Source organism: Bombus terrestris, chromosome 16 (genome assembly GCF_910591885.1).
Source record: "Bombus terrestris chromosome 16, iyBomTerr1.2, whole genome shotgun sequence".
NCBI lineage: Eukaryota > Metazoa > Arthropoda > Insecta > Hymenoptera > Apidae > Bombus > Bombus terrestris.
The window spans coordinates 4,248,604-4,273,924 of NC_063284.1; the positions used below are offsets into that span (position 1 = coordinate 4,248,604).

The following is a 25,321-nucleotide window of genomic DNA, read 5'->3' on the forward strand; positions in this document are numbered from 1 at the left end:
AAGACTTAACGTTCATAAAGAACTTTTATTTAATAGCTATCTTTACATCTAATATCATAATCCTTGAGTATAATACATTTACAAGTAACAGTTCATACCAGGTAAATGTTTCTTATTAATAGCGATTCTAATGCTCTTGTAAAAGCACAGAAATGCCATCGACGTCGTAAAAGGTATCCAAGAACGATAGGAACAATGGAATTTCACATCAACATCGTTATACAATAAATATCGAACTGCATAATAATGTATATATCTCGCTTATTAGTTGGGAATATTTATACTTCTGTTTTCAGATTTTCTCGGAGAATCGAAGATTATATTTTACGATATAAAAAGATGCTCCCTTTTTCATTGTGCTCTTTTTCAGTCCAAAAAGATAATTCTAAATTTTTCGTTTTCGTTTGAACATTTTTTTCTCTTCCAAACGTAATTTTATTTTCATATTAAAATATATGTATATTAGTCCTAAACGTTTTCGTGTGTGATAAATATAATAAATGTATCAAATTTGCACAAAAAAATAGCAGTATCAAATTAGGACGAATTGTTTTAGAATACTTCGTATGTCGATCCTCTTGCAAAACCTGCTTGACTAGCTAACACTAACAATGTACAGGTATGATGAAAGAGCTGTGCATACTTGTTATTTCCATCTGGTTTTCCTCGTCCTTATCTTAGAAATTATATGTATATAAAAAAAAATAATTCAAACTAGCTACCCTTACGCTCTAGATATCCTCGCTGCATTCCTTAATTAATTAATTATTACTTTAAGTACACACCAAAGGGGGTTCCGTGTAACGTTATGGAGTCAGTAGGATCTCAGAGAACTTTCAGTCATCATTCGTAACGCTTTAAATCGTTATTTACAAAGATTGTTCGCAAAAACCTTCAGCCAAAAAGCGTTTTCAAAAGGAACTCCAAAAATATTGTTCTGATATGTAAGATGGTGATTTTTGATTATGAGAGATTTGTTTTTTTAGATTTTTTTTTAGATTATTGGTCCTGTATTCTTGCAGTTAGATCTGGGTCTTTTCGCATAATGATTTGTCAACCAATATTATTATTGTAATTTATTTAATTTTTAAATTATAATTCTACGATTTTGAGTGACTTGTAATTTGTAAAATTTAGTATTATAGTTATGCAAGAGAATTTATTAATATTAATACCTTGATGTATAAAATTTGTCTAATAATATTGGTTCACTTGTGCAAAGGGGCTTCGGAAATTTCTCGAGATCCAGTAAAAAAAAATTGGGGAAGTGTGCTCACACGAGACAACTTGGTTTCCTCTCTCGTATATATATCACAGTTGCAAGCTCTGCTCGAATAACTAAGTTGGTATAGTTACAGAAACGGAAATTAAGTTGGTAGTGATCGAGTCAACGTTCGTTCGGGGGATTTACCGCTTGTTACGGCTCTTCATGGTGAAACGTCTCCAAAAGTTGCCGCTTTTCTTTGATGGCGTTGCAACTGGTGTATCATAGGGGTAACTAGATTCGTCATCCGTATCTTGTGCATTGGGAGTTTCTCTAGTGGGGGAGCCACCGTGTCCAGAATCTCTGTCTCCGTCACCAGAGTTCTTTTCCAGACCTGGAATACAAATGAATTACCATTCATTATTCTTTTCTATTTTTCAAGGACTTATTTTTTCATAAATAATCTCCTTGAAATATAACTCTAAGAATTAATACACACATCAATAGTAGGCTCTCAATCAGTCAAGTAGTATGCTATCAGCTAGTCAACTAATAAATTAACACACTTGATAAATATTAACACCGAATTACTGAATAATAATTCAACAATATTAAATTTAATACAATTTGCAGAATTATAAATTTGATGATATTAGATAACCTTAAAAATACATATATCTGGAATTGTATGTGCTTACAAATAATAAAACTTCAGTCCAATTGGCAAACTTTCATCAAAACATCTCAATTAACATATTTATGTATTTTTTAGGCTGATCCTGAAAAATGAATGGTTTTAAAAAAATCCTACCACCTCCAGCACGGAGCATGTCTAGGAACGTGTTCTCCGCGTTGCCACGTGTGCGTCCCTGTTTCTGCGATGGTGTTCCAAAACTCAGGCTCTGAATATTGATTTCCGCCTTGAGCTGTTCTGGCGGTATATCGTCTACCCGGAACTCGTTCGGGTCCTCGACGAATGCCTGTTGCAGGTCGCGCATGATTTTCTTGCGGATTGTTTTTTTCATGGATAGGTGTCTCTCCAGGTGTTTTACATCGCTTTCTGTTAAAGTCTTGCTGTTATCACGACGACGCGACTTCTTCTTCTTACTGTTCTTAGGACTCTCTTCTTCACCAGAAGTTGAACCGACAGACACGGCACTGTCGTGTCCTGGTGCCTTCTCTTCAGCTTGGAGACGCGTGTTCTCCCATTTATTACCGAATCCAAAGATGTCTCGGAGATGGGGAATGTTCCTGTCGGCTGTTTGCTGCCTTGCCATTATTTTTGTTGCTTGAAGTTTGGGAATGATTCAACAGTTGTTTAATTATCAATCTGAAAAAATATTTTTGATATTTAAAAGATTATAATTACTAGCTTATACATTTGCCACTAGCTTATAGTTTTGTGTAATAGCTGTAATAGCTGAGAGGTAACGCTATACAGTGAATATACAGTGAATAAATGATCAAATATTTGAACTAAGCAGCAATTCAATGTATATAATTATTTCTTACAAGAAGTATTCAACTCCCATACTAAAAATTCACAAATATTTTTCTCCAAATAAGGAAATTGTTTATATTCTTGTATTTAAAAATCTTCTGCTCAAATGTTAAAAATACACTACAGTATAGTAATTAGAAAGCTGCATATTTGTATGAAATGATCATTACTACATTGGTCATTTACGCAGCTTGGTTTGAAAACGAAATAGAATATAACCAGTGTCTAAAACTAAAATTATACCTAAAGTGGCCAATCGTAGTATCGTAATCTGTCACCGATAATAATTAAACGTACGGCGCAAGCGGTTTTCCAGGCGCCGTTAAATTGCACAGTTTATCAAGGAAGCTGCTGCTTTGAAGGAGCTTTAACGCACGACATATTCCCGTTACCGTAAATACAGATCGTATATAATGCATTCACCATGCACACATTTCCTTTTTCATAGTGGACGGATACACGGACTTTAAATCGCCGGTGAAGAAATCCGAGTAGCCCAACCGGATTCTCGACAACTGTTCGAGAGATGAAAAGGGAAAAACTGATTTACCGACGATCAGCAAATACCCGTTAGACTATAATGTTCGCCTATATATGTTACTTTTTGTCCATCTTTTTCCCTTTGCAGCTGTAAATGGCTATGGTAATTGAATTTTATTGAACTTCCGCAGAATGAGATTAACCAAAGTAGAAAATTCCAAAATAAGAAGTATTTAGGATATAAAAACCGAAGAAAGGAAAGATGCAAAATTGGCAAAATCCAAAATCGAAGAATCCGAAATGAGAATATTCAGAATAGAAAAATCTAAAAAGGAAAGATCGAAAATAGAGTAAATCCAATCGAAAAGTGAGTAAATCCAATTCTTTACTTTCTAACTATGATGAAAATTCCCCAGATTTACTTTCTTAAGGTAGATTACCAAACTTTACCCCCTTGAATAAATTAGTCATAAATAAGCAATAAATTTGGAGTAAGTAACAAAATAAACGAATTAATAGTATCTCTATACTGAATTTGCCTCTAAAGCCACCGACAGAATGCAGAAATGGCAAATGTGGTCGAACGTAGTCAAACACCCACGCTTGCATATTAGAATGCAACCGTAAACGCGTGCACACTTCGTGGGTCGTGATGGAAAAAGAACTTACTAGGTATAAATAAAGCGGTTTCTCACGGCGCAGATGGAAAGTGCGCCAAGGGAAACGTGGGCGAGATTTCGCGTTATCGATCCTGAAATCGGACCGCGCGGGCCCACGCTGAATCGCGTAATAGCCCGCCTGTCTTTTATTGACGAACAATAACCAGCTAGCTTTTTATTAATGCTCCAATAACGGCTGCTTAGTCCACTTCTGTTCCTAGATCTTCACTCCGCTAGAACCGTAATCTGGTCTCGCGTGCTTTGTTTTACCCGATCCCTTTGCATTCAAATGTCTGATGTTTGTAGCACGATGTTTGCGTATGTATATACGCGTTTTAGAATCTTGTCATGGTACAGCAATCGTGTGGATAGATAGGATCCTTTGTTCTGGTTCTGCAGTTTGATGCAACGTTAATGCACCAGACAATTAGGAAATCCCCAACATTAATTTATGTAAATACAGTGAATTATAAGTAAATTTTTAAATTTACAATCTGTACTGCATTTTCTTATTTTTATTCAAATTTTGAACAAGATATTCATTAATTTCAAAAAATACCTAACTCTTTGAATTAAAATATTGCAGTGGGGATTTCAGTGAGTATCCTAGAATTTTTTCGAATTATTTGAGAACCTATAACAGTATATAATGGGATCTAAATGAATTTATCCTAACCTATACTCCTAATCCTAACTTCCTAAGGGAAGTAATCCTAACCTATATTCGAAGTATGGTATCGTTGCTATTCCTAAAAAACCTATTTGAACAGGTTAATTTAATTCCAATATTAAAAATATTTGCATTGTTTTTGTTTGAGTATAGGACGTTGAGTTCAAACAACGAGTGATTTAAGAATACGAATCGAGCGATTACGAAAGAGTTATTCGCATAGGCTTTAAGTATGCATGCTGTGTGCACGCACGTGGTTCTCCAGGATACCGGTCCGAGAGTCGTGAACTGTTACGCGGCCCGCAATCAACATTAACACGCTCCCCATTACGTAGGATGATATTTATCCGAGGCAAGACACTCGGTGTCGAACAATGACTGCAGCTAGCTATTTAACATTAGAACGAAAATGAATCACAGTTAATTTTTTATTACCACAGTGATAAAATATTAGAAATTAAAACACGTTTTCTTTTTTAGCATCTAAATGCATGAAAGACACATCTCTATCAAAATGAAGAGAAATAAATGAAATTTTTCATTTTCTGGAGAGTAATTTGTAGACTTTACTGAGTTAAGCAAAACAAGAATTCTTGTTAAATAGTGTAAAATCTGTTGCAACGTTTCTAGATTTTTGGACTTCACTGACAATAGCAAATAAAGTAGGAAATAAAAAAAGTAATATATCAAAAGCTGTTTTAGCAATTCTGGATTTTTGTATATTAATATGCCACATTAAGTAAAAAATAAAAGAAATAGTGTACCAAAATCTGTCAGCAGTACTACTTTTGAAATTAAATTATAGATTCCACTGAACATACCAAGCTAAATAAAGAGTAAAATAGAAAAGAAAATAATGTATCTAAATTTGTTCCAGCACTTTTAGTCTTGTGGAAACTAATCTACAGACTCCACTGAGGATACCAAGTTGAATACAAAGTATGAAAGAGCAAATAGTATATCAAAAGCTGTCACAGTAAGGTATCATGACATGAAAGCACTTTAGGCTAGGAAATAAATTGAAAAGCTTGATTAAAAGCTTCTATAACGAAGGTGTAGCCTAGGCTCAGGTTAGGAAGAGCGATTTCCATAGCTTTTGCAACGGATCAACAATATACATATCTCAGTCGCCCGGTGGCGAGCTGGTTGCCAGGCAGCGAGTTTCGTCCAGGTAAACCGCTCCTCTCGTTTCCTCTTTCACCCGCTTGTGCCTCGTTCCGATACAAACGCCATATTACCAGTCTATCGACGTTTGATATCGGTCGACCGAGCTCAGCGGTGCGCAAACTCCCTTGATACGGGACAAAACAAGTTCCAGACACAGAAACTCTGGTAGAAGAATGTCCAGGTGTTGCTCATTTCATCAAGAACTTGTTCTTTTACATGTATCACATAACCTATTTTGGGGAATTGCACTTTAGAATGAATACATTTATGATAATTTGGAGAAATATCTTTTCAAGGATTTCGTAAAAGAATATTATAGAAGACTATACTATAAAAAACTCAGCTATAAAAGATATATTACATAACTGAAATTATTATCTTTTTGGTAACATGGAACATCGTTATATAGTATAGCAAACATCTATATAGCATAGAACTGGAAAAAGAATTCCATGGCAAATAATGTAGATTACAGAGAAAAATATTGCTATATATGTGAGGCATAAAATTTCTTCAAATTCTTTTCAATTTCTACTTTTTTCTCTAGAAAAGATTTCAAGGTCACAGTTGAGCTAGCTTTTCATATAGTACACATAAATCTTTCAGTAATATTTATGGTCTGTGTAGCGTAATCTGGTTGTTATCTAATAATTCAGTGCAAAAATTTCATTTTCAAAATTCTTCTTTTTTTTTAGAAACCGGAGAAGGGAAAAGCATTTACTGTTGCGTAAACCAGTCGAATCTTCTGACGTGTACATTAAATAACTGTTATGAAACATCGCACTATGGACAAAGAAAATTTCTTCCTAGTAGATTACTTACGCGAGTTTTTATGGATCAAATGCAAAGATTGAGTTCATTACATCCTCAAATCCTCTTTAATTTCAGTGCATTACGAATTTTTTGCATTAGGCCCTGACTCCCAAATACAAATCTAATGGCCTAATATCCAATGATCAGGTTGGTACCATTAGATTTAAAGTAAGAACAATCTGTTGTCATTCCATATTTTTGTTATAATTTATTTATAAATCATATATTAACCTATTCATATGTAACGTTTTCTCTTCTTTTCAGTTATAGAATATGCCATCTTTATTTTGAGTAAAAACCTGAGACACCCTATATATGGGAAATATATTGCTGCAGTTGTGTTCAGTGAATTCTGTGTTACAAAATAAGCGTTGATTCCGGTTCGATCGCTGTTACAAGATTAATAAGCGCGCTCGTAAATTATCGTCGGGCACGATACAAGTTGCGCACCACTGATTTAATGGATGACTCTCCCGGCTTGGTGTGGTAATCACAGTAAAAAATCTTTCGTTCGAACGAGCTTTGGATCCTTGGTAATTTTGTCGTCAACAACACTCCATGCTCCTCTGCCCTTTAATTATGTATTACCAAGAGATCTCGAAAAATCCACGCGAAAAACGTGGCTGTCATGAAAAACTATGACGCTGCTTGGTTCAACGACATTGTAGCTGAATACGATGGTTGAATAGCGTGGAATAATTGGACGAGATTCATTATTTGTATGGAAATGGTACAGTTAGATAATAGACGGATGTTTATGCAAATTTCTATTATTATGAATATGATTCAAAAAATGGAATCCATAGAGCAATTATTTATTCACTAAATATTATTATAAGTGTTATGAAAACTGCAGAAGGTAAACCTATCTTTTTAAGTCTTCAACATGTTATGTACCTATTTAATCTTTGTACGATTGCAATAGAGTACTTTGACACTAAAAATCCCCAGAAGAAATGAAAACAATTGAAATTGTAGTGAGAGTTGCTATCCAAATTTTTGGAAATTTTTTTATGGAAGAAAAACATAAGACACATTTTGATTCCTTTTTACAGGCAAGCTCTGTTGCAATTCGTTTTATATATCGAGCATTGGATTTTTCAAATTTAATACGTCATTAATTAATGCTATCAAAATGAAGCAAACTTTGAAATTAACCTAAGCTCTTGATCATCTATGAACTATGGATATAACACGTACATATTCATAGTATAATAATAAAAAATAGTAAAAAAATTCAAAAATTTTTTACATGACTATACAATTAGATGGTTATGCAATAGTTGTGGAATAATTTTGATAACAATCAGACATGATCTGATAATCATAATTTGCAATTTTCATTAAAATTCGGAGTGAGCTATGGAACGGTATCAAGGGAAGAAAACTCGTAAAACTTGTTAACGGCGGTAATTAAAGTGGTTGGTGAAAAAGTCTGACACTATTACATGAACGGGATAATAATTGCTTCATAATGATATTTCTGATGAAGATAATGTTTCACGGATAGTTGTTGCCACCTGTACTTTTGGAATTTTTTTCCTTCTTTTCCATATTTTTGTGAGTAATAAGCTTGCCTCATCATGCGCTGTATGATTTCCAGGCCAGCCGCTATTTGGCACGTTTTCAATATTTTTTTCCAGTCATGCTTGCTTAACTTTTTGTGTATCATTACTCTTCTTTCCCTCTAAAAATTTATTTCATGCGTGGTTGTACGTACACATGACCATGTTAAGTAATATATACACGAGCAGAATTTTTATAGTGGACCTTATAAAAGAACTTTCCTCGCCGAGTTTCTTACGTGATCACAAAAATTCCTTAAAAATTGTATCTTCATAAAAGCCAAGTAGAATCTGACCCAATACATTTTACGAACTACCACAGTGAACAAATATGGGAAACAAGTCTCATAAGATAAAATTGAACGAAGTCGTAATATCAGTTACGTTTCAGTTACCTAACTAATGATTACACTAAAGACTTTTATGCACTCATATGACATATAAAAGTGTAAAAGCGCAAAGGATACAATTATGTGCAAAATTGGTGTAGAAACGGTGAAACAATTCTCTGTCTACGTTTTACTCTTTTTAATTGTCTTGCAGTTTATTGATGATGATCGAAAGTAACTTGGATCTATTTTCAGGGGAAGTTCTTTATTCTGAAGCAAGAGGACCAAGTGGAAAGGCAGAGACTGGCTATTAGCGTACGAAATAACGCCACAATGTACCGTAAGCCTTGGTTGAGCCTTCACGCATGGTGGATCGAAGCGGACAGGACAGGAGGAACAGGCAATAGCACACGATCGATTCGTGGCTCGTTACAGAGAGCCTGGTCGAAAGTTCGAACGAGGCCCGTACATTAATATTTCCGTTATTGCGCGCACGAGCACCGAGGTTATGCCTTTCACACAGCCAAGTAATAATACGGAAAGTGATCGTTCCTCTCCCAGTCGGCTGATCGATCACGATACGGATTTTAACGAGCCTTCATGCGATTAACGCCCCACTGATCACGCAAACCTGACTTCAGCCTACTTTATTAACTTTTTTTATGATATTACATTAAGCAGAAGATCGCACTTAGTGTTAATAGAAATTTAATGGATTATAGAAGGACACACATGTAATTTTAATTGCTAAATGGAATATGTTTTTAACGTATAAGATGAGAATAATTAAGGAAAAAACAAGTATAAGAAGTTTGAAACAGGTTAGAGGATTAGCAAAGTGGAATTATGGATGCTGAATAGATAGCGTATGTTGGAAAAACCCAAGTGATTAATTAATGATTGGTTTAAATGGTACTTGTGTCGGGATAGTAATAGAGCAATTAGTAGTAGAGTAATTATCATTCGAACATGGGATTCTGAGGCCTCTGTGGTTTCATAACACTGCTAGATCCATTCAATCTTGGACTTCCTTTCGAAGAAGTTGTTGATCGGCTCTTAATACGGCACAGATAACTACTGCACTCTGTTCATAGGATTCTTGCACTGAGACGTCTTCGACTTGTCAATGTTGTAAACACAGACTCACAAGAAGAGACATCTTTTCAATTATTTGACCTATCGCAATTCAAGCTTTAAAATGAGATAGCTAAATGTACTAAATTTTAATCAGCTTGAACAACGAAACTCTAAATTAGTTAAATTAATCGTCAAGACAAGGATCTTAAAGAATCAAAACAAGCCACAAATCTCAACTCGGAATAGCATTCAGTTTCTAATCTTGCAATCAAACCATAACAATAACAGCAATAAATCAAGAACTAACGAAAAAAGATCCTCAAGCGTCGAACCACTCATAAATCTCGACTCAGAATTGTGTTTGACTTTTAAGGTCGTAATCAAACCTTGACAGTTCAGTTCCATAGATCACTGGTAGATCCTTAATCCAAAATGGTCACATGTACACCACTGTTTATTCATTTTCACATAAATATGTTGATGAAGGAACTGTGAAGAAGCGAATGGACTGAGAGGAGAATAACGTTTGAACGCGTTGTAGAATATCCGTGCAAGTCTGTGGCCGCGGCACGACTAAACGCCGATCCAGGACTTTCACTTTGAGATCCAGTCGGCCCTCTGTCCCTTCTCGAGCCGATTATTCGTAGCACACCCACGCTCTCCAACTCTGAATCACGATCGAATTGTTCTTACGTGGATAATACCGTTCCCTGACTGGACAGAGCGGTTCTCTGTTGATACAGAGACGGATTTTCCTTAGATTTATCCAGGAACTAAAAGTTAACGTGGTTATCCGGGTTTAGAGGATAAATGACAGTCTGAAGAATGTTGTTTGCGGGAGATTGCTATTGCGAAGAAGATAATTGAGATAATTAGAAGATTCTTGGCTAAGGTTCATATATGTAGGTGTACAAAGAAGTTGGAAGAAATATTGATTGTAAAAATATCTGAACATATTAGCTATTTAGTATAGTTCATCTAAAATTATGGAGAGTGTATATCAGGATATTTTATGAAAAATAAGAATGATGGTCCAGTAGTTTGAAGGTAAAATAAATTATACTTCTTAACAGTTGGATACTTTAGGTAACTGTATATATAATCCCTCTATGTCTTCTTTATAAGAATGGTTGAATGAGATAGTAAAATTTAGAGTTCCCAGATGTCTGCATAGGAGGAACAATTAAATGGATTGATGGAGAGTCGTTAATTAAAATTTATGATACTAAAGTATAGTTTGAAGCTCAGTGTGTGGAAGGCTGGCTACAAGAACAAAGGAAGATTTTAGAAAAGTTTGTTATCAAAGGAGCTTCCCAGAAAATAAATAGTAACTGTAAGTAACTAACAGTAACTACAAGTAATGAATATCAATGAATTAATAAAAATAAAGATACTGGTAAGGATACATTAGTAAGAGTTTCTTGAATAATAATAAAAATTGAATAATTTTATGAATGTTTACTTTAGATTTGAAAGAAGTACAAATATAGGAACATACCAAAGGAATTCGATGAACAAAGGACACGAACGGAAAAGTGAATGAACTTCGCGTGTCAACAACACCAGAAACCGCTCAAAGTTTGCTATCATAGTTCGTTGAACGAGGAACGGCCGAGGAAGACGAAAAGGAGTCAGCGCTTATGTAAACGCGCTTTCGTTTGTTTTTCAAATATGCACCGGCTCGATCCTGATTCAGCACGGAAGAGCATGTGGCTTCTACCAGTTCACTGCGATCCGTCTCGCTGATATAATCAACCAGTAGAAACTCGACTTTTCACTCGAAGAAAGCAATATAACAATTATTACCTAAATTCTAAAGTTTCGATAATCACTCGACCAAAGAAAGTTTTGAAAGATCGGTCAAATTTTGATGATTTTGGAACACGAAAATGCGACACTTTTCTAAAAAGTCTGAAAATTTGTCTTGAAAAATATGGGGAATTAAACGTTCTCTAATCTAGAATGTGTGAAGATTTAAAGATTTGGAACTTCGAAATTGTGATAATTTGATAATTTCAATGATTGATAACTTAGAGATTTGAAAATATGAAAATTAGAAGGATTGAAATTTTGAAAACTTGAACACCTGATAATTTAGAAATTAAAGAATTTGAAAGTGCGAACAATGAAAAATCTTAAAATTTCTAAACGAAAGCGTGGATATTAATTCCAGAATTAATATTTTGAATTTCGTTAAAAAAATATTATTTAAATATTGATATCGAAATTAACGCATCGGTTAACAAGGACGAAGCGTTTACTTTTGAACATAGATGAATGAAAATTAATACTCCATGGTAAAGGCGGCAACAGAAACGTAATCGTGGCGGGTTATATCGAGTCCCAGCTGTTCACCTCCGTCAAGCATAATCCATTCCCTGACTTTCCTCGTTCTACAGTTACTCCAGGGTGAAAGGTGAACCATCTCCTTTCCCCTCGAACCAGTACTGACAGGAGGATCCGCAACTATACTTGTCAGAACCGATTACAACATCGTGGCTCTCCCTGTTTTCTACCACGTTCTTCGAGAATGAATCCTTGAAAAAGCTGATTCACTAGACCACAGGAGGGTTGCTGTTCTATACTCAATAAAATGCTATTAGTTATAGTGTGAAATCCTTCGGAGTTACTCTGATCTGTTATTTATTAAAAAAAATAGTTGTATATTTTTAGTTGTTAACACTAGAGCTACCCGATAATTAACACGAAGTTAGTTAAAAAGATAGTTAAGCTATTTCTACCAAAAGCAGTCAAAATGACTGATCTTTAAAAAATACGTAGTAATAGAATATTTTTATATTTATTGATTTACTACAATCTTATAAAAGGAATTCCATATTACGCAGTACATTTTTGGTATTACTAATCCATCTGGGACTACAATCTGGAATTTTTTAATTTGCAAATTTTCAAATCTTTTTCCTTGAAGCTCGTCAGTATTTGCTTGTCAGTGTTTACGTGTCATGCTTACACAGCGTCACCTGCATAAACCGCCTTCGGGAGCGACTAGGCCGTGACGTCAATGTAGCGTTATCAGCAGCCAGTGCATCAATCAATGGATCAAAATCTTAAATTTCTAAATTACTAACCATCCAAAGTTTTTAATTTCTTAATTACCAAGCAATTGGGAGTTCAAATTATGAATTTTCATAAATATAAATTGTAAAAGGAATTAAGCTGAGTATTGGAAGAAGAATAACTGATGCTTCAAGGATAGTACAGTGATCGTCATTATCCCAAAACGAGCAAATTTCGTCAGCAAATATCGTAGAATAAGGCCAAGGAAAATAAGAGATCGACGAACAAAGAGAATCACTCGCTTACTGGAATCGTATCTAATCTTAATCATTATTCTATTCGCATATTCCTGTTTATTATTTTCCCGTGCCCTCGCTGCCAGTCACCAACACGAAAGTGACATCATATTCTGTTCACGAACCAGTTCTCATTGACTTTAATACCAGCTCTCTATGGTGGAGGTCTGGAAGATGGTCGTCAGGTGCGGTCATAACCTCGCAATGGATTCGCAGACACGTGTACAAGTCTTTTGAGTTCTGACATAAGTTCTAAATAAAAAATTGCAGAGGCGTTTATATTTTCGTTGAAAATTTGACGTTAATAGGGTTAAAAAGAAAAAAACTCGGCCGAACACGTGAGAAACAATGGCTCCTTCGTTTTGCTTGCAAGTTGCGAGGCGGTTTGTGTGCAGTGCACGCTACACCGAGCAGAAACTTCAATCTCCATTACATAAGAGAATAGCCGGTCCTCTTCATCTTTTTCCTCTCTCGAGTCCATCGTTGACGTTGAATCACCATAGGCGTCTAGACGAACTTAATTAAACCCAGACACATAACACACCCTACAGATTTTTGGCACAGACAATAATGTACCAACATCAAGTTCATTTTAATTTAAATCAACGATACGATAATATTCCAGCATTGATTTTCTGATAAAACTTATAAATGAAGATTCAAACTCAACGGGCAAACAAATTTTAATTTATATAACCTAACCTTCAAAAGTAGATCCTCCTAAATCTCTTCATCCATAAATTAATAATAATATTAATTCAAAATTAATAAACAAATCTTGATTTACGTAACTTGAACTTTAAAGAAATGGATCTTCTTAAGTATCATATACGCCAATCTCTATGGGGAAAGATTTTGCAAGTATGGGAAGCCAAACATCAGCTTTCCAAAGTAAAGTTCATGCAGGGACAGCTATGAAAACCCGGAAGGGTTGGCAAACCAGTTTTGTGACAACGGTGCAGCGTTTATCGATTATCTTCTTAACCTACGTGTGTCACTGGTTGTCTGTCTTGTATAATTGTCATCGATGCTAGCACCATCTAACCCAACTTTTCGATTATTTCTATCATTGATATATGTATGTAAATACGTTCTCGCCTTTCTTTTTGGAGGTTAGATAACATTGGAGAGTTGGAGGCAACACGCGGGCGTTATAATGTCCCATCGAGGAAGCAGCCACCCACAAAAGAAAATCTGCCGTGTAATAAAAGGTAACGGTGCCTGGAAATAATAGAGTACGATATATCAACAGAAGGCGCCTCTATACTTTGTAATTTCACGTTACACGTAGTCGTACGTTTTTCTCCGCTATATTTCATATTCTTTATCCTTCGTTTTCTTTCCTTGACAATGTTTTTATAGTTTTGTTTTTAAAACATGATTTTATAGTTTATAAATCTACATAATAATTAACTATCGGTTATTAATTACTGATTGTCTATAATTTATATACTTTTGTAAAATAATTTTACCAATCACAAGTATATTTTATAACAATTTTCTAATCATTTTCATTAGTGATACATGAATATACATATTTAATATTTTTCATAATAATAAGCAATGTTACAATAATTTCTTAATGTCAAGTGTGAGTATATTTTTTAAATAATTTTACTGTCGCCGTAAACGTTGTAATAATTTTGTAATGATTTCGTTAGAGTTGTATGGTTGCAAAAATTATTTTTATATTTAGGATTCATAGTTAGTCGAATGTTTGATTGCAATTTTGTTAGAATGAGTAACGAAGTAATGGAAAACAAAGATGTCACTACTTCCGGAAGGTAGTTTCGCGACAACTTCCTGCTCATCGCGATGTTGCTCAAGAAACGTCGGAAATAAGGTTGGAAAATCGTGTTCCTGCCATCCAAGCATCGACCAATGAAGTTTTCTCTGATGTAACAATCATTGCGACATGATCATCAACGAAGATAACTATAAAATACGTGTGGGAGCGTTTCCATTATTATAATATTTTTCCTTGATTTTTTATTGTATAAACTTTCCACTGTGCCTTTTCAATAATTACTTGTTAAACTCTGCTAAACAGTGTTGTAAGACAGATATATAGATATCAGAAAAGAATTAATTTGAGCCCTTATTCAATACGAAACAAAGAATTATATTGTCGCGGATTTCTTTCAACAATTATTTAATTGGAATATTTTTTATTTTGTTATCCTTGTTGTATTACTGTTATTAAATTTTGTGATAGAAATGCAATCAAATTAAGATTAATATAATATAATACTTAAATTACAAAAACTATGATTCAAACAATATACGTGAACTTTTGCCTCATATTTTTAATTATATAAACTTTTGTTTTTCAGTGAATTATTATTGACATAATTAAATTAAAATCGATAACAGCACTTTTTTCCTTTTAATGCTTTCTACAAAAATGTAGATGTTTACAAATTTGGGGCTCCTCTATTTATACATTATTTGAATAATATTTATATACCTTTCTGTTTTATTTATGTGGAGCCAATAATAGATTTGCAAATAATTGCATTAACAGCAAAAGTAACGCATTATTCATGAAATAAGGAGGGCCGTAATAAGCCCCAGAGAGAAACTCTCCATTCACGATGCATGCTCTTTTCCAAAGCCGACGATTTAATACTGGCGTCCTCGATTTGACGGGAAAGAACAATACTGCGAAGAAAAATATGCATTTGCAATATACACTCTTAAAAGATACGATACTGATGAGGCGAAGCAACGATCCACAGCCTGTTTGCTAATTAATTAAACACTCTAACGTCACTAGCCTTATAGAAGAATAAGAAAATAAGAGATGATCGAATCTGCAATATTTACACAAACTAGTATATTTAACGAAAGAAGACTGCTTTGTTTAAAAGTAAAAAATTATTATTAAAACAATTCAGATACAATTCCTTAAAGTAAAAAGATAGAACGTATAATAATTTCTTTCCAATTATTTCTTAATGAAAAATTTATTCGTTAATGAAATTTGAATATATATATTGTATTTGTAAATAATTATAAGAATAATTGTTATACTTACTATAAATCCCATTATTATTATAAATTTTATTTTTATTATTTTTCATAATAATTATAAAAATAGAATTTATAATAGATTCTGCAAAATACTTAGTTTCATCGAATTATTACTCTTCGATAAATTCCAAAAATTATGTTTCTATCTTTACTTCAGCTAGTAAGGAAAAGCAGCGCCAGAAATTTTTGTAATAAACAAAACTACAAGAAATATTATTAATTGGAGATTAATTGAAGATCAGAGAGCTTCTGAAACGCGGCAATACCTTTGGAAAGACGTCCGACAAAAATCCACGGAGATCGTTAAGTTACCTTACAGGCCGATTCAAGGACAGACAAGTATCATCAGGATTGCGAGTCATCCTGCTTGTTCTTTATACTCTTTTTTTTTTCTCCTTTTTCCTTGGACTCCGGCGTCCTTCCGTGCCGGACGCTCTTCTTTACTCGATACTCGTTTAAAACTCGTTTTTAAAACTATCCACGAAAGTTTATTAATTTCATTTATACCGACTTATAATTGGAGATTAGATTCTATATTATTAGATTCTGATTCGATTAGATTTTCTTATGATAAATCAAAATTTTAAATATTCTTCTAATCTTCTTATAGGTTTGGAAATTTGCAAAAATTAGGTTAAGATTAAAAATAATTGATGTAATTATTGATGTAAAAGTTCTTTATCCTTATGAAGATTAATTAAATTCTGTGTAATTTATTGTGTCAGTTTAATTGCGTTTAATGAAAGTTTAATGCCAGGAGAGGAATTTCTCTGGTAGGCTCTACATCTGAGAATCCCCATTTATAGGAACTCTTCTATAGTCTTCCATATATAAACATAACCTTTTTTCAGAAAGGAAGAAAAATTATGGAAGATTTTGTTTCAAATGTTGGAATGTTTCTAAGAAATGATGTCTTTTTATGCCACAAAATATGCGAAATACCTTTTCTTAATTCTATATATAATTTATGTAGAACAGCATAGAGATTTCATTGGATGATATTAATTGGTATAGCTATAAAATTATAAAGAGAAATTTACATAACCTATAATCTAATAATTCACTAATGATTATAATACTGTCAATTAATAAATTATTGTGCAACAGGTGGAGAATGTGAAAAGAATGGTGAGAAATACAGTAATTTATAGTTTGGAAAGTGAATGACGCGATAATTCAACTCCTGTGAAGAGGTAGAAGAATGAAGTTGAAAAAGTCAGGCACAAACTTCTTGATGAAGGAAGTTGTTTGCGGTCGAATGAATCGGACCTTGGCAAGAGAAGCCCAGACGATGCGGTGCTGGAAACAGTTCAAAGGAGTCCGCGGCACGTCGACAAGACGTCCCCTTTGTGGGATACCGTTCGACCACCGAGCAAGTAACGAGATCTCAGTTCGTGGAACTCGCCATAACGACCCCGCCTCTCGTTTGTCCAGAAATTCATTCACTAATTCTCCTCTTACCTTCTGCTGTCACAACATTGATCTGTTTCTTGATTAAATATCGCCAACGAGTCTTTGTGGTAGACAAAAAGTATATTATGATCAGAGATGATCAGTAGCTGAGAGGTTAGAATTCTATACCTAGGGGAAGATACATCTTCACGCATTTGTGAAGTAATATGTAATAAGAAGTTACACCGTAAATTGTATACAATTAAGTGTACGTTCATCACATTGCTAAAATGGGACGTGAAAAAGTATTTAGAAGAGGGCAGAACGTATTGTTTCAGTGAGAGGAGGTTAGGAGGTTGTTTACTCGAACTGTTACATCGAGTTCGATCCCCCAATTGTTTGGCGGAGAGCGTGTATCGATCGAATGGTTCGAGGAGTCAAGCGCTCGCACGTGTCCGCACCTTTTTCTTTCTTTGCAGACATTGGATACTGTATACGCTGGATGCTGCGCGAAACCGTTATGCAACCTGCAGCGTATAAGTGGTCTTTGCTCGCCCAGATTCCCGTTGCCCTGTCTCCGCATCGTTTTGATCATTACAAAATAGCTATGGAAAATTATAACCTACTCATCCAAAACTACAAGTTCTCCTCTTATTAATTGTTAATTACGAATTTACCTTAATTAGGAATGAGATAAAAGTTTTATAAGAATTAATTTAAAAAGATAGAAGAAATGAAAAATTGACTAGGTTATATATTTTCACGATGGATAAAAACAGCGTAGCATTGGAAATAAACAACGTTGTGCAATCATTCTTGACGTCTCGACCGACTACAACGAAACCACATTTTACTGCTTGTTTAGCCTTCGCATTTTTCAATACCAGTTCTTTGTACCCACGTAAATGAAATATATATGTATGTAGTTCCAATTTAATTTCAGATTGGGAAGTTTCATTTCCACTTCTCTAATGTCACTTAGCTGTTACAGCTATACAAAACCATGGTTATTCACATCACGAAGACATCTCCCTGTTTCCCGTGTTCTATAACGTTTTGAAGCAATCGTATAGCTCACTTCAGAAGCGACGTTCATTGTTTTCTCTGTATTATGCTTCACTGTCTCAACGCGTTTTGAATTCTTCCATACAATTCAAACTCAATATATGTACTTTTTTCAAATGTACTGCTTAAAACAATGATCCATCCACTATTGAACTCGAAAACGCCATCTACATCAGTAAGTATTTGTTTGAATTACTTCTTTGTATGAGGCTACATATATTTAATAACTTTGTCAAACTATCCGGGAAGCAAATTTTAACATTTTGTAGATTAAAAATTGAAAATTTTGAAATTTTGGAAATTCGACGGTTGTCGAATAAAATATCTCTCTAACTTTACTTGCACTTTGTACCATTTTTTAATTTAAAGTTATATACAGGTACATTGTAAAGCGGATAATGTCACGAGGTATTTAAGGCGACAGGCTCCCACGAGTTACCGTCGGCGTCATCGACCATCATGATCCCCGTGTTTAGTCTCTGGCTCCATTTCCTTCTCCCTTTCGGCCACTTTCCTTCTTGTCCCTCCTCGCCTCCAGCCACTCCCTTATTCGCTTTCAAGTACTCTTCTCTTCTTTTGTTTCTCTTCCCCTTTTCTTCTCGCTCCACTTGTATTTTTTCCTTCTCTTTTGCATTGTTTTAGTATTGAATATTTAATCGTTTAATGTCTCTTAATTTCTACTTCAAATATTTTGGATATTTTTTTATATTCTAGTCTCGAAACTTTCCATAAGTGCACAAAAAATTGCAGTGTAATAATTATTATGGAAGTCACAGCAATAAGTCTTAACAAACAATATTTTTTAAAAAAGATCAGCTGTAAAAAAATGTCTGTTCACCATATTTTTCGTTCTTTGAACAAATGTTTCTTGCTCTGCCCATTTCTTCCTACTCCTTAATCTATTTATGACCGATTTCAATTCCTCCTCTCTCTTCATCTTTAACCTCCAATATATCTGCCCCCTTCTGGAATCGTGTTCCCTATGAAAGAAGAAGAATGGAAAGCTGTGACGCGATTTACGACCCTGTTTACAGCTTCCGGAAGGAGCATATCGACCTCACGCACGCACTAGGTAAGATTAGTTACCCTAACCACTAAAAAAAACGCCTAACATCGGTGATCCTTCCAGATGACGAAAAATGGACGCAAATTGGGGTCAGGAGGAGTGGCATCACATGTCCAAGGTGTGCATCAGGTAACCATGAGCGCGTTTATCGTTCTTTAAAAGAGATTCGAGCGTCGTGTGGACACTAGCAGAGATGAAATCAACCGAGGGAGGGGTTTCCTCACCCAAGGTGATCCGGTATAAAAGCGAGAGGCCATCAAGAGCGAGAAGACCACCTGACGAATCCTCACGCATAAAAAGAAACAGGATAAAAAGTCAAACTTTATTGATCAGAAAAAAGACAATTAGCGTCGGGTCAAGACTATATTTAATATGATATAAAGCTTTCCTGGATCATAATTCATGATATTCCAATAATCATGGACACCTTGTATAATAAATACATAAAGGAATAAAAATCTGTGACTAGAAGAAAAAACATAAGAAACACCATTTGGTTTGAATTTTGAGGTTATGATGGACAGAAAAATGTAACTAGCGAAGAAGACGCGCAGATTCTTTGATGAAGTGCTTTTTTAATTAAGGTTCGAGTGCGTCATCGCTTCCAGATGTTTTAACGAACATTTTTTTGGCCAAACAGAGCTGATGTTCTAGGTTGTTCACCCCGATGACCACTAAATTAATTCTGGCGATGATATTATCCGCACCCCCGCGTCCCTAGACCTTGAAGCGGAGCCAGTGACTCATTGTCAATGACTTTCCATCAATTTCCGCCTCGTTTCGTTTACCATGGGGAAGCCACAGAATCGCGAGTCATGGTTTTATTATCAAGCATCAGTTTAATTCCTGTTCCTCCCTAACAAAAGTTCTCCTTTTTTGTTTACAGTGAATCTAACTTTACTTTAGGGATTCTAATTCTCAAATGAATTGTTTTTTAGAGTAATTATAGAAGGATTAAATAAAAGTATTAGTAATAATAATAGAATTAGTCCAGAGAAATGATTGTTAAGTGAGTAACCAAGTTTAAAAAGGCCTCGTTTTCTATCAATACGAAACTGGAGACCAAAATAAGTTAGGCCTTGAGGGTTTGACTATACATAGCCTGGTATACACCTTATGTACAGGGTCAAGTCAAGGCGGCGTTGTCTTGGAGGCGATTTTACGATGCAAATACACGTCGCCGCGATTTGTACAATTTTCTCTTGTTTGGCTAGGGAGCCGGACGCTGGCGCCGTGACGCTGCATTCGTTTCTGGCACGAAAATAGTCAGCAGTCGACGGAGAAGGATAAAGGCGGCTCAGTCGAATGAAAGACTAGCCTGAAGGCGACAGACGGACAAAACAACAAGTTAAGGGGAGAAAATCGAAGTAAACGCTTCGTCAAACCGTGTTCTCGCTGCCCTTTCCTCCTTTTACCAGCCATATTCTAAAAATAGTTCCGCCATGTGAGCAGGGAAAGTGCGTCCTTGAGTCTTCGGAGAACAAAGATTGCAATTGGCCAATCTGAAGGAAACCTAATCGAAGTATTAGATTATTATCGATTCCAACTTCATTTCAATTTTTTAAAGACGATATATTGAAATTTCAAGTTACAATATTCGGGGAAATATATTTCTTATAAAATTTAGGCAGTAGGCAATTAGATATTTAATCTTAATTTTTTTCAAATATAAGCATAGTGTCAAATGGAGTCAGAAAGAAGCGATTTTCTAATTTAGTAATAGCCTGTTAAAGAAACTCACTGGCTTCTTTTATTACCATACGATGGTAATTGCAGATTACGTGGACGTTGCATGAAATTTCACGGGGAAAAACATAATTCGGCCTAAATGGATCAAAGTATAACAGAAAGAACCGTGTAATTACAACGCTGCGCGAAAATGTGTGTACAGAGGCGAGGATAGCCGGTTATCCTGGAGGCAGCCAGTGGAACAAAGAGAAACTACCGGACACATAGAGCGTCTTAGGCAACCGGCTTGGTGATTTCGTAACTCCCCGCGCCGCCGCAAACTGTATCACATGAGAGAAGTTTGATCCCTGATACAACATACAACGTTTGCTGGAATTATGGCGTATAATTAGAGAACAAAAGAGAGACAGGTATAACTTAAAGTATAGTAGGTTACGCGTAAATGAAGATCTTAGGATAGGATTTTTGCTCATTTTTTATTTGAATGTCACTTTATGATTGAAGAGACTGAATGCTGGAAACGCCGTATATAATTAGAGATAAAATAGGGACACATATAACATGAAATGAAGCACAGGGTATTGGGTATAAAGAAACGATTCTTCAGAATTTTCAATGAGTAATGGCGGCAAGATTGATTGACTCTGTCAAATGAACTATTGAATGGCGCTTTTTTTTCTAAAGAATACTCGTTGTTTACAATGACGCATCGAAAAAACTGCGTTAATTGGTCGAAAGCATCTCGATGAACGGAGGAGAAATCGTCAAGAGTCGAATGGATGGAACGAAATCATTGTAGCACTGCGGAATCGATTCTTTGCTTGTTGGGCAATCGACAATCTGCAACCTGGAACAATTATTTCCACTCTCGTTCCGCGTTCAATCGATTAAAAAAAGACAATTTCCATGAAATTGTAATTATGCAGTTATATGATTGGTAGTTATTACATAATACATGCAATGTAGTTATTCTAAAAATATTATAATTCCTATACAATCAGACTATTCGAAGAATTCTAAATTTGGAAATTTGAAAATCTTACGCTGTGAGAATTAAAAGGAAAAAGATAATTTGAGCGTTTGAAAATTGTAAAATTCTAAACTTGGAGAATTTTTAATTTGGAAATTACAGAACTATGAATTTTAAATGTGGAAATTTCAGAACTGGGAAATTTTTAATTTGGAATTCTGAAAATTCGAAATCTAGAGAACTAGCAATATAAAAGACCAGATTTAATGACACCTACAAGTTTTCCATTTTATCAATGACGACCAGCGTCGTCAATCAGTTCGAATTTGTACGCATATTGGATCGATTATAACTGACGACAATCACCATAAATAATTATAACCTGAAGCAAGGGTCGTACACTGAAGTTCATGGAGGATCGATCAGAAGTTCTTAATGGGGTGCGGGTCAATAAACAGCTAGATGTGTTTAATGCCATCCAAAAGACGTCCATTATTGATTACCATTAACAAAGATGGCGCGTGGTAATTAAACTCGCCCTCGAGACGCGTGGATCAACACTCTGAATTACCTACAACCCGTGAAGTGACATTCACCATGAGAGCCTTGCGTATCACATTATCACAGGGTTATTGGATTCTCGTTCAAGTGTAAAACTGGTAACAAAAATAAGTAAAGATAATTTAGAATGAAAAACACAGAGGTGTCACTAAAGGTTAATTACAAGGACTGATAGTTATGGTTAACCTAAAATTAATGTTCACATTGACCTGATCAGTGGCCTTTAAGTTGTTTAAAACGTTTCTTCCGGAAGAAAAGCGTAACGTGAGACAAGTGGTCCATTTGACCTTTGTTCATCTTCCCCTTTCAAGATAAGTTAGGTTAACTCTGGAAGTATAGCAAGTTAGATACGTCGAATTGTATAGAGCGGAACATCTTTGAATTTCAAGCTTCCTCCAAAGTAAATTAGCCCATAACAATGGCTGGAAGTCGACGGAGCGTGTGTGCACTCTTCCAGGTCAAAGTTCACGCTCGGTTGAGCTCCAAACATAAAGAAAACGAGGATATCTGCATCTCCAACATTATATGCTATAAATGTTCCCAAAAGACATAACCAGGATAAGAATTAATATTGTCAAAATTATTTTAGATTCACTGTCCAATTTCATCCTAACCTAAAAATTCATGATCATCTATGAGAAACAATATATGATAGAAAATGACTGATTAATTAAAATTACGAGGTTCAGACACGTCTCTGCTATTTCACGGTCCATTTTACATCCAATCCACGTCCAAATATCCAAACCTCAAAACAACTAAAATAAGAAACAAAGGACCATCGAAAGTAATTGGCCAGTCAAAAGTACAAAAATCAGACACGTTTCTGGCATTTCAGGGTCCCGTTGTTCGACTCGTATTAATTACCATTGCCATAAATTCCCATGTTATGCGAAGAGACGAAAAGAAGTTTCTTGCTTTGTCGGCCCAGCATCATTAGGGTCGGCTCCCCACTCGATCTGTTCCCCTCCTAGAATTCCTGTTCTATTTCACACGAGTGACACGTAGCACGGAGAAAGACGCATTAGGGTCGAACGGAAACGGATATTAGAAAACGTCGGATTCGAGACTGTTTTTCCGCGACATCGTGATGACGACAACATCGAGATCTGACGAATAGACGTCGATGAAACGGCGACATCATCGAAGACGACCTCGATTCCATCAAGGATAAGGTCTCTAGAGGGAGATCCCGGGAGAGCTCCCCGATTACTTTCGCCATTCTAAACGCGCTCGAATTTCTAAGATATTCCAGCGTACATATTGCGTTCGACGCGATCGACGCTGCGGAGAAATTCGTGGGAACACGCTTGCCACGAGCCGCGATTTCGCGGCTTCTCCACAGGTTTCAAGAGCTACCGAGGTTTGCGTTTTATTATTTCTTGTTGTGGCTAAGGTTTTCCTTGGGTATTTTGTATCAGAAATAAAGAAAACTGTTATTTTAAATTTCAGAAGTTGAAAGATTCGAAAATTGGAAGATTTTATATTTGGAATCTCAAAAATTTGATGCTTTGAAGATTGGAAAATGTTTCATTGAGAATTTTGATATCTACGCGCATTGAAAATTCTGTAAAATTCTACACTTAAAATTTTGATCATTTTGTTGCTTTAGAATTTGGAAACTTGACGCTTTAAAAAATGAAGAAATAAAAGTTTGACGTTATGAAAATCGGAAAATTAAGACGTCGGACCTTTGCAAAAATCAAAAATTCGTTACTCCATATACGAGCATTTTGGCAAAGAGACCAATGAAATGAAGAGCGCATTAATCGATCCGATATTCCTGAACTATAATTACTCGGGTAGTAAGGTTAATTAGCCGCGGGTCAGTTTACTTGTAGAAACCGGTCTACGGTTGCACAATTTCAATTGATCCATTGAACCTTGACACAGTATATGTGGTTTTGCTTTCCAGGTGTAGCAAGGTGCATGTATATTTAATAAGATAAGAATTGTGGCGCGCCGCTTGTTCCAGACGATTGCTGATGTCATCTATTCAAATATCTCCGTGTTACAAACAACTAAATATATACTCTCAAAACAGTCAGAACATTTTACCAAAATCATACTAAATTTCTTCAAACCTTATAAACTCCAGTAATTTCTCTCTATTTTATCGCAATTAAAAAAAAAAAAAAGAAGAAACAAAAGTACCCCAAAAGAAGAAGTCAAAGAGTCAATAATACTCAATAACCAAAACAACAGAAAGAAATCTTAAAAGACTCACCGTAGATGTCATCCAACTTCAATCACCAAATTCTTCTAAAGTATGATTTATTTTATTTTGAAATATTTTTCAGTCACTGTCAAAAATTCTAAGTTTTTGAATATGTTTTGCTCAAGAGAAGCCACCAACACAAAATCCGTGATCACGAGCGTGCAGAGGCTCGCTCGGGACTGAAGAATACAGGATATAGCAAACAGCACGTCAATGAAAGAACGCCGGCATCACCGCCGCTCATTCGAGCTTCTCCTGCACGTGCGCGTGCAACACGCACGCGTACACACGCTTCAAAGCGTGGATGGCTGGCTGCGTAGGGTCTGCCCTTCTCTCTCCGGACCCTTTTCAACATGATATCGTGGTATCGATTCGCTGAGATGCCGACTGGATGTTTCAACGCTTTTGTGTGGAAGCTGCAAATTTTTTAGATCGAGCGCGCTATGATGGATAGACTCGATTATAATGGAATTTTGAAACAATCTTTGAAGTTATGATTGATGGCTGGTATTGATTTAAAATCTGTTTTATTGCGAGAGTGAATAGGA

The 25,321-nt window shown here is 35.3% G+C and overlaps 1 protein-coding gene and 3 long non-coding RNA genes across 7 annotated transcripts; 3 read left to right on the forward strand and 1 right to left on the reverse strand.

Annotated features, from left to right (window-relative positions):
• Window positions 1–5: 5 nt before the first annotated feature.
• LOC100644114 lies at window positions 6–24,991 on the reverse strand. Of its 4 annotated transcripts, none has more exons than XM_048413292.1 (3): window positions 24,783–24,991; window positions 2,016–2,534; window positions 6–1,598 (listed from the first exon to the last, which is right to left on the reverse strand). In XM_048413292.1, the coding sequence occupies exons 2-3, from the start codon at window positions 2,479–2,481 to the stop codon at window positions 1,408–1,410; spliced, it is 657 nt and encodes a 218-aa protein (XP_048269249.1). In that variant the 5' UTR covers window positions 2,482–2,534; window positions 24,783–24,991; the 3' UTR covers window positions 6–1,407. The 4 variants fall into 4 exon arrangements, with proteins under 4 accessions (XP_048269249.1, XP_048269252.1, XP_048269250.1 ...); XM_048413295.1 differs by having other exon boundaries at window positions 2,019–2,534; window positions 24,783–24,988; XM_048413293.1 differs by lacking the exon at window positions 24,783–24,991 and adding an exon at window positions 9,852–9,981.
• On the forward strand, window positions 5,340–7,220 carry LOC125386548. Its single transcript, XR_007226801.1, has 3 exons — window positions 5,340–5,685; window positions 6,377–6,641; window positions 6,759–7,220. It is a non-coding gene; the product is annotated as an uncharacterized LOC125386548 (long non-coding RNA).
• On the forward strand, window positions 18,211–19,723 carry LOC125386544. The gene is made up of 3 exons (XR_007226796.1): window positions 18,211–18,444; window positions 18,649–19,341; window positions 19,399–19,723. It is a non-coding gene; the product is annotated as an uncharacterized LOC125386544 (long non-coding RNA).
• Window positions 24,233–24,868, forward strand: LOC125386543. Its single transcript, XR_007226795.1, has 2 exons — window positions 24,233–24,380; window positions 24,471–24,868. It is a non-coding gene; the product is annotated as an uncharacterized LOC125386543 (long non-coding RNA).
• Window positions 24,992–25,321: the final 330 nt, after the last annotated feature.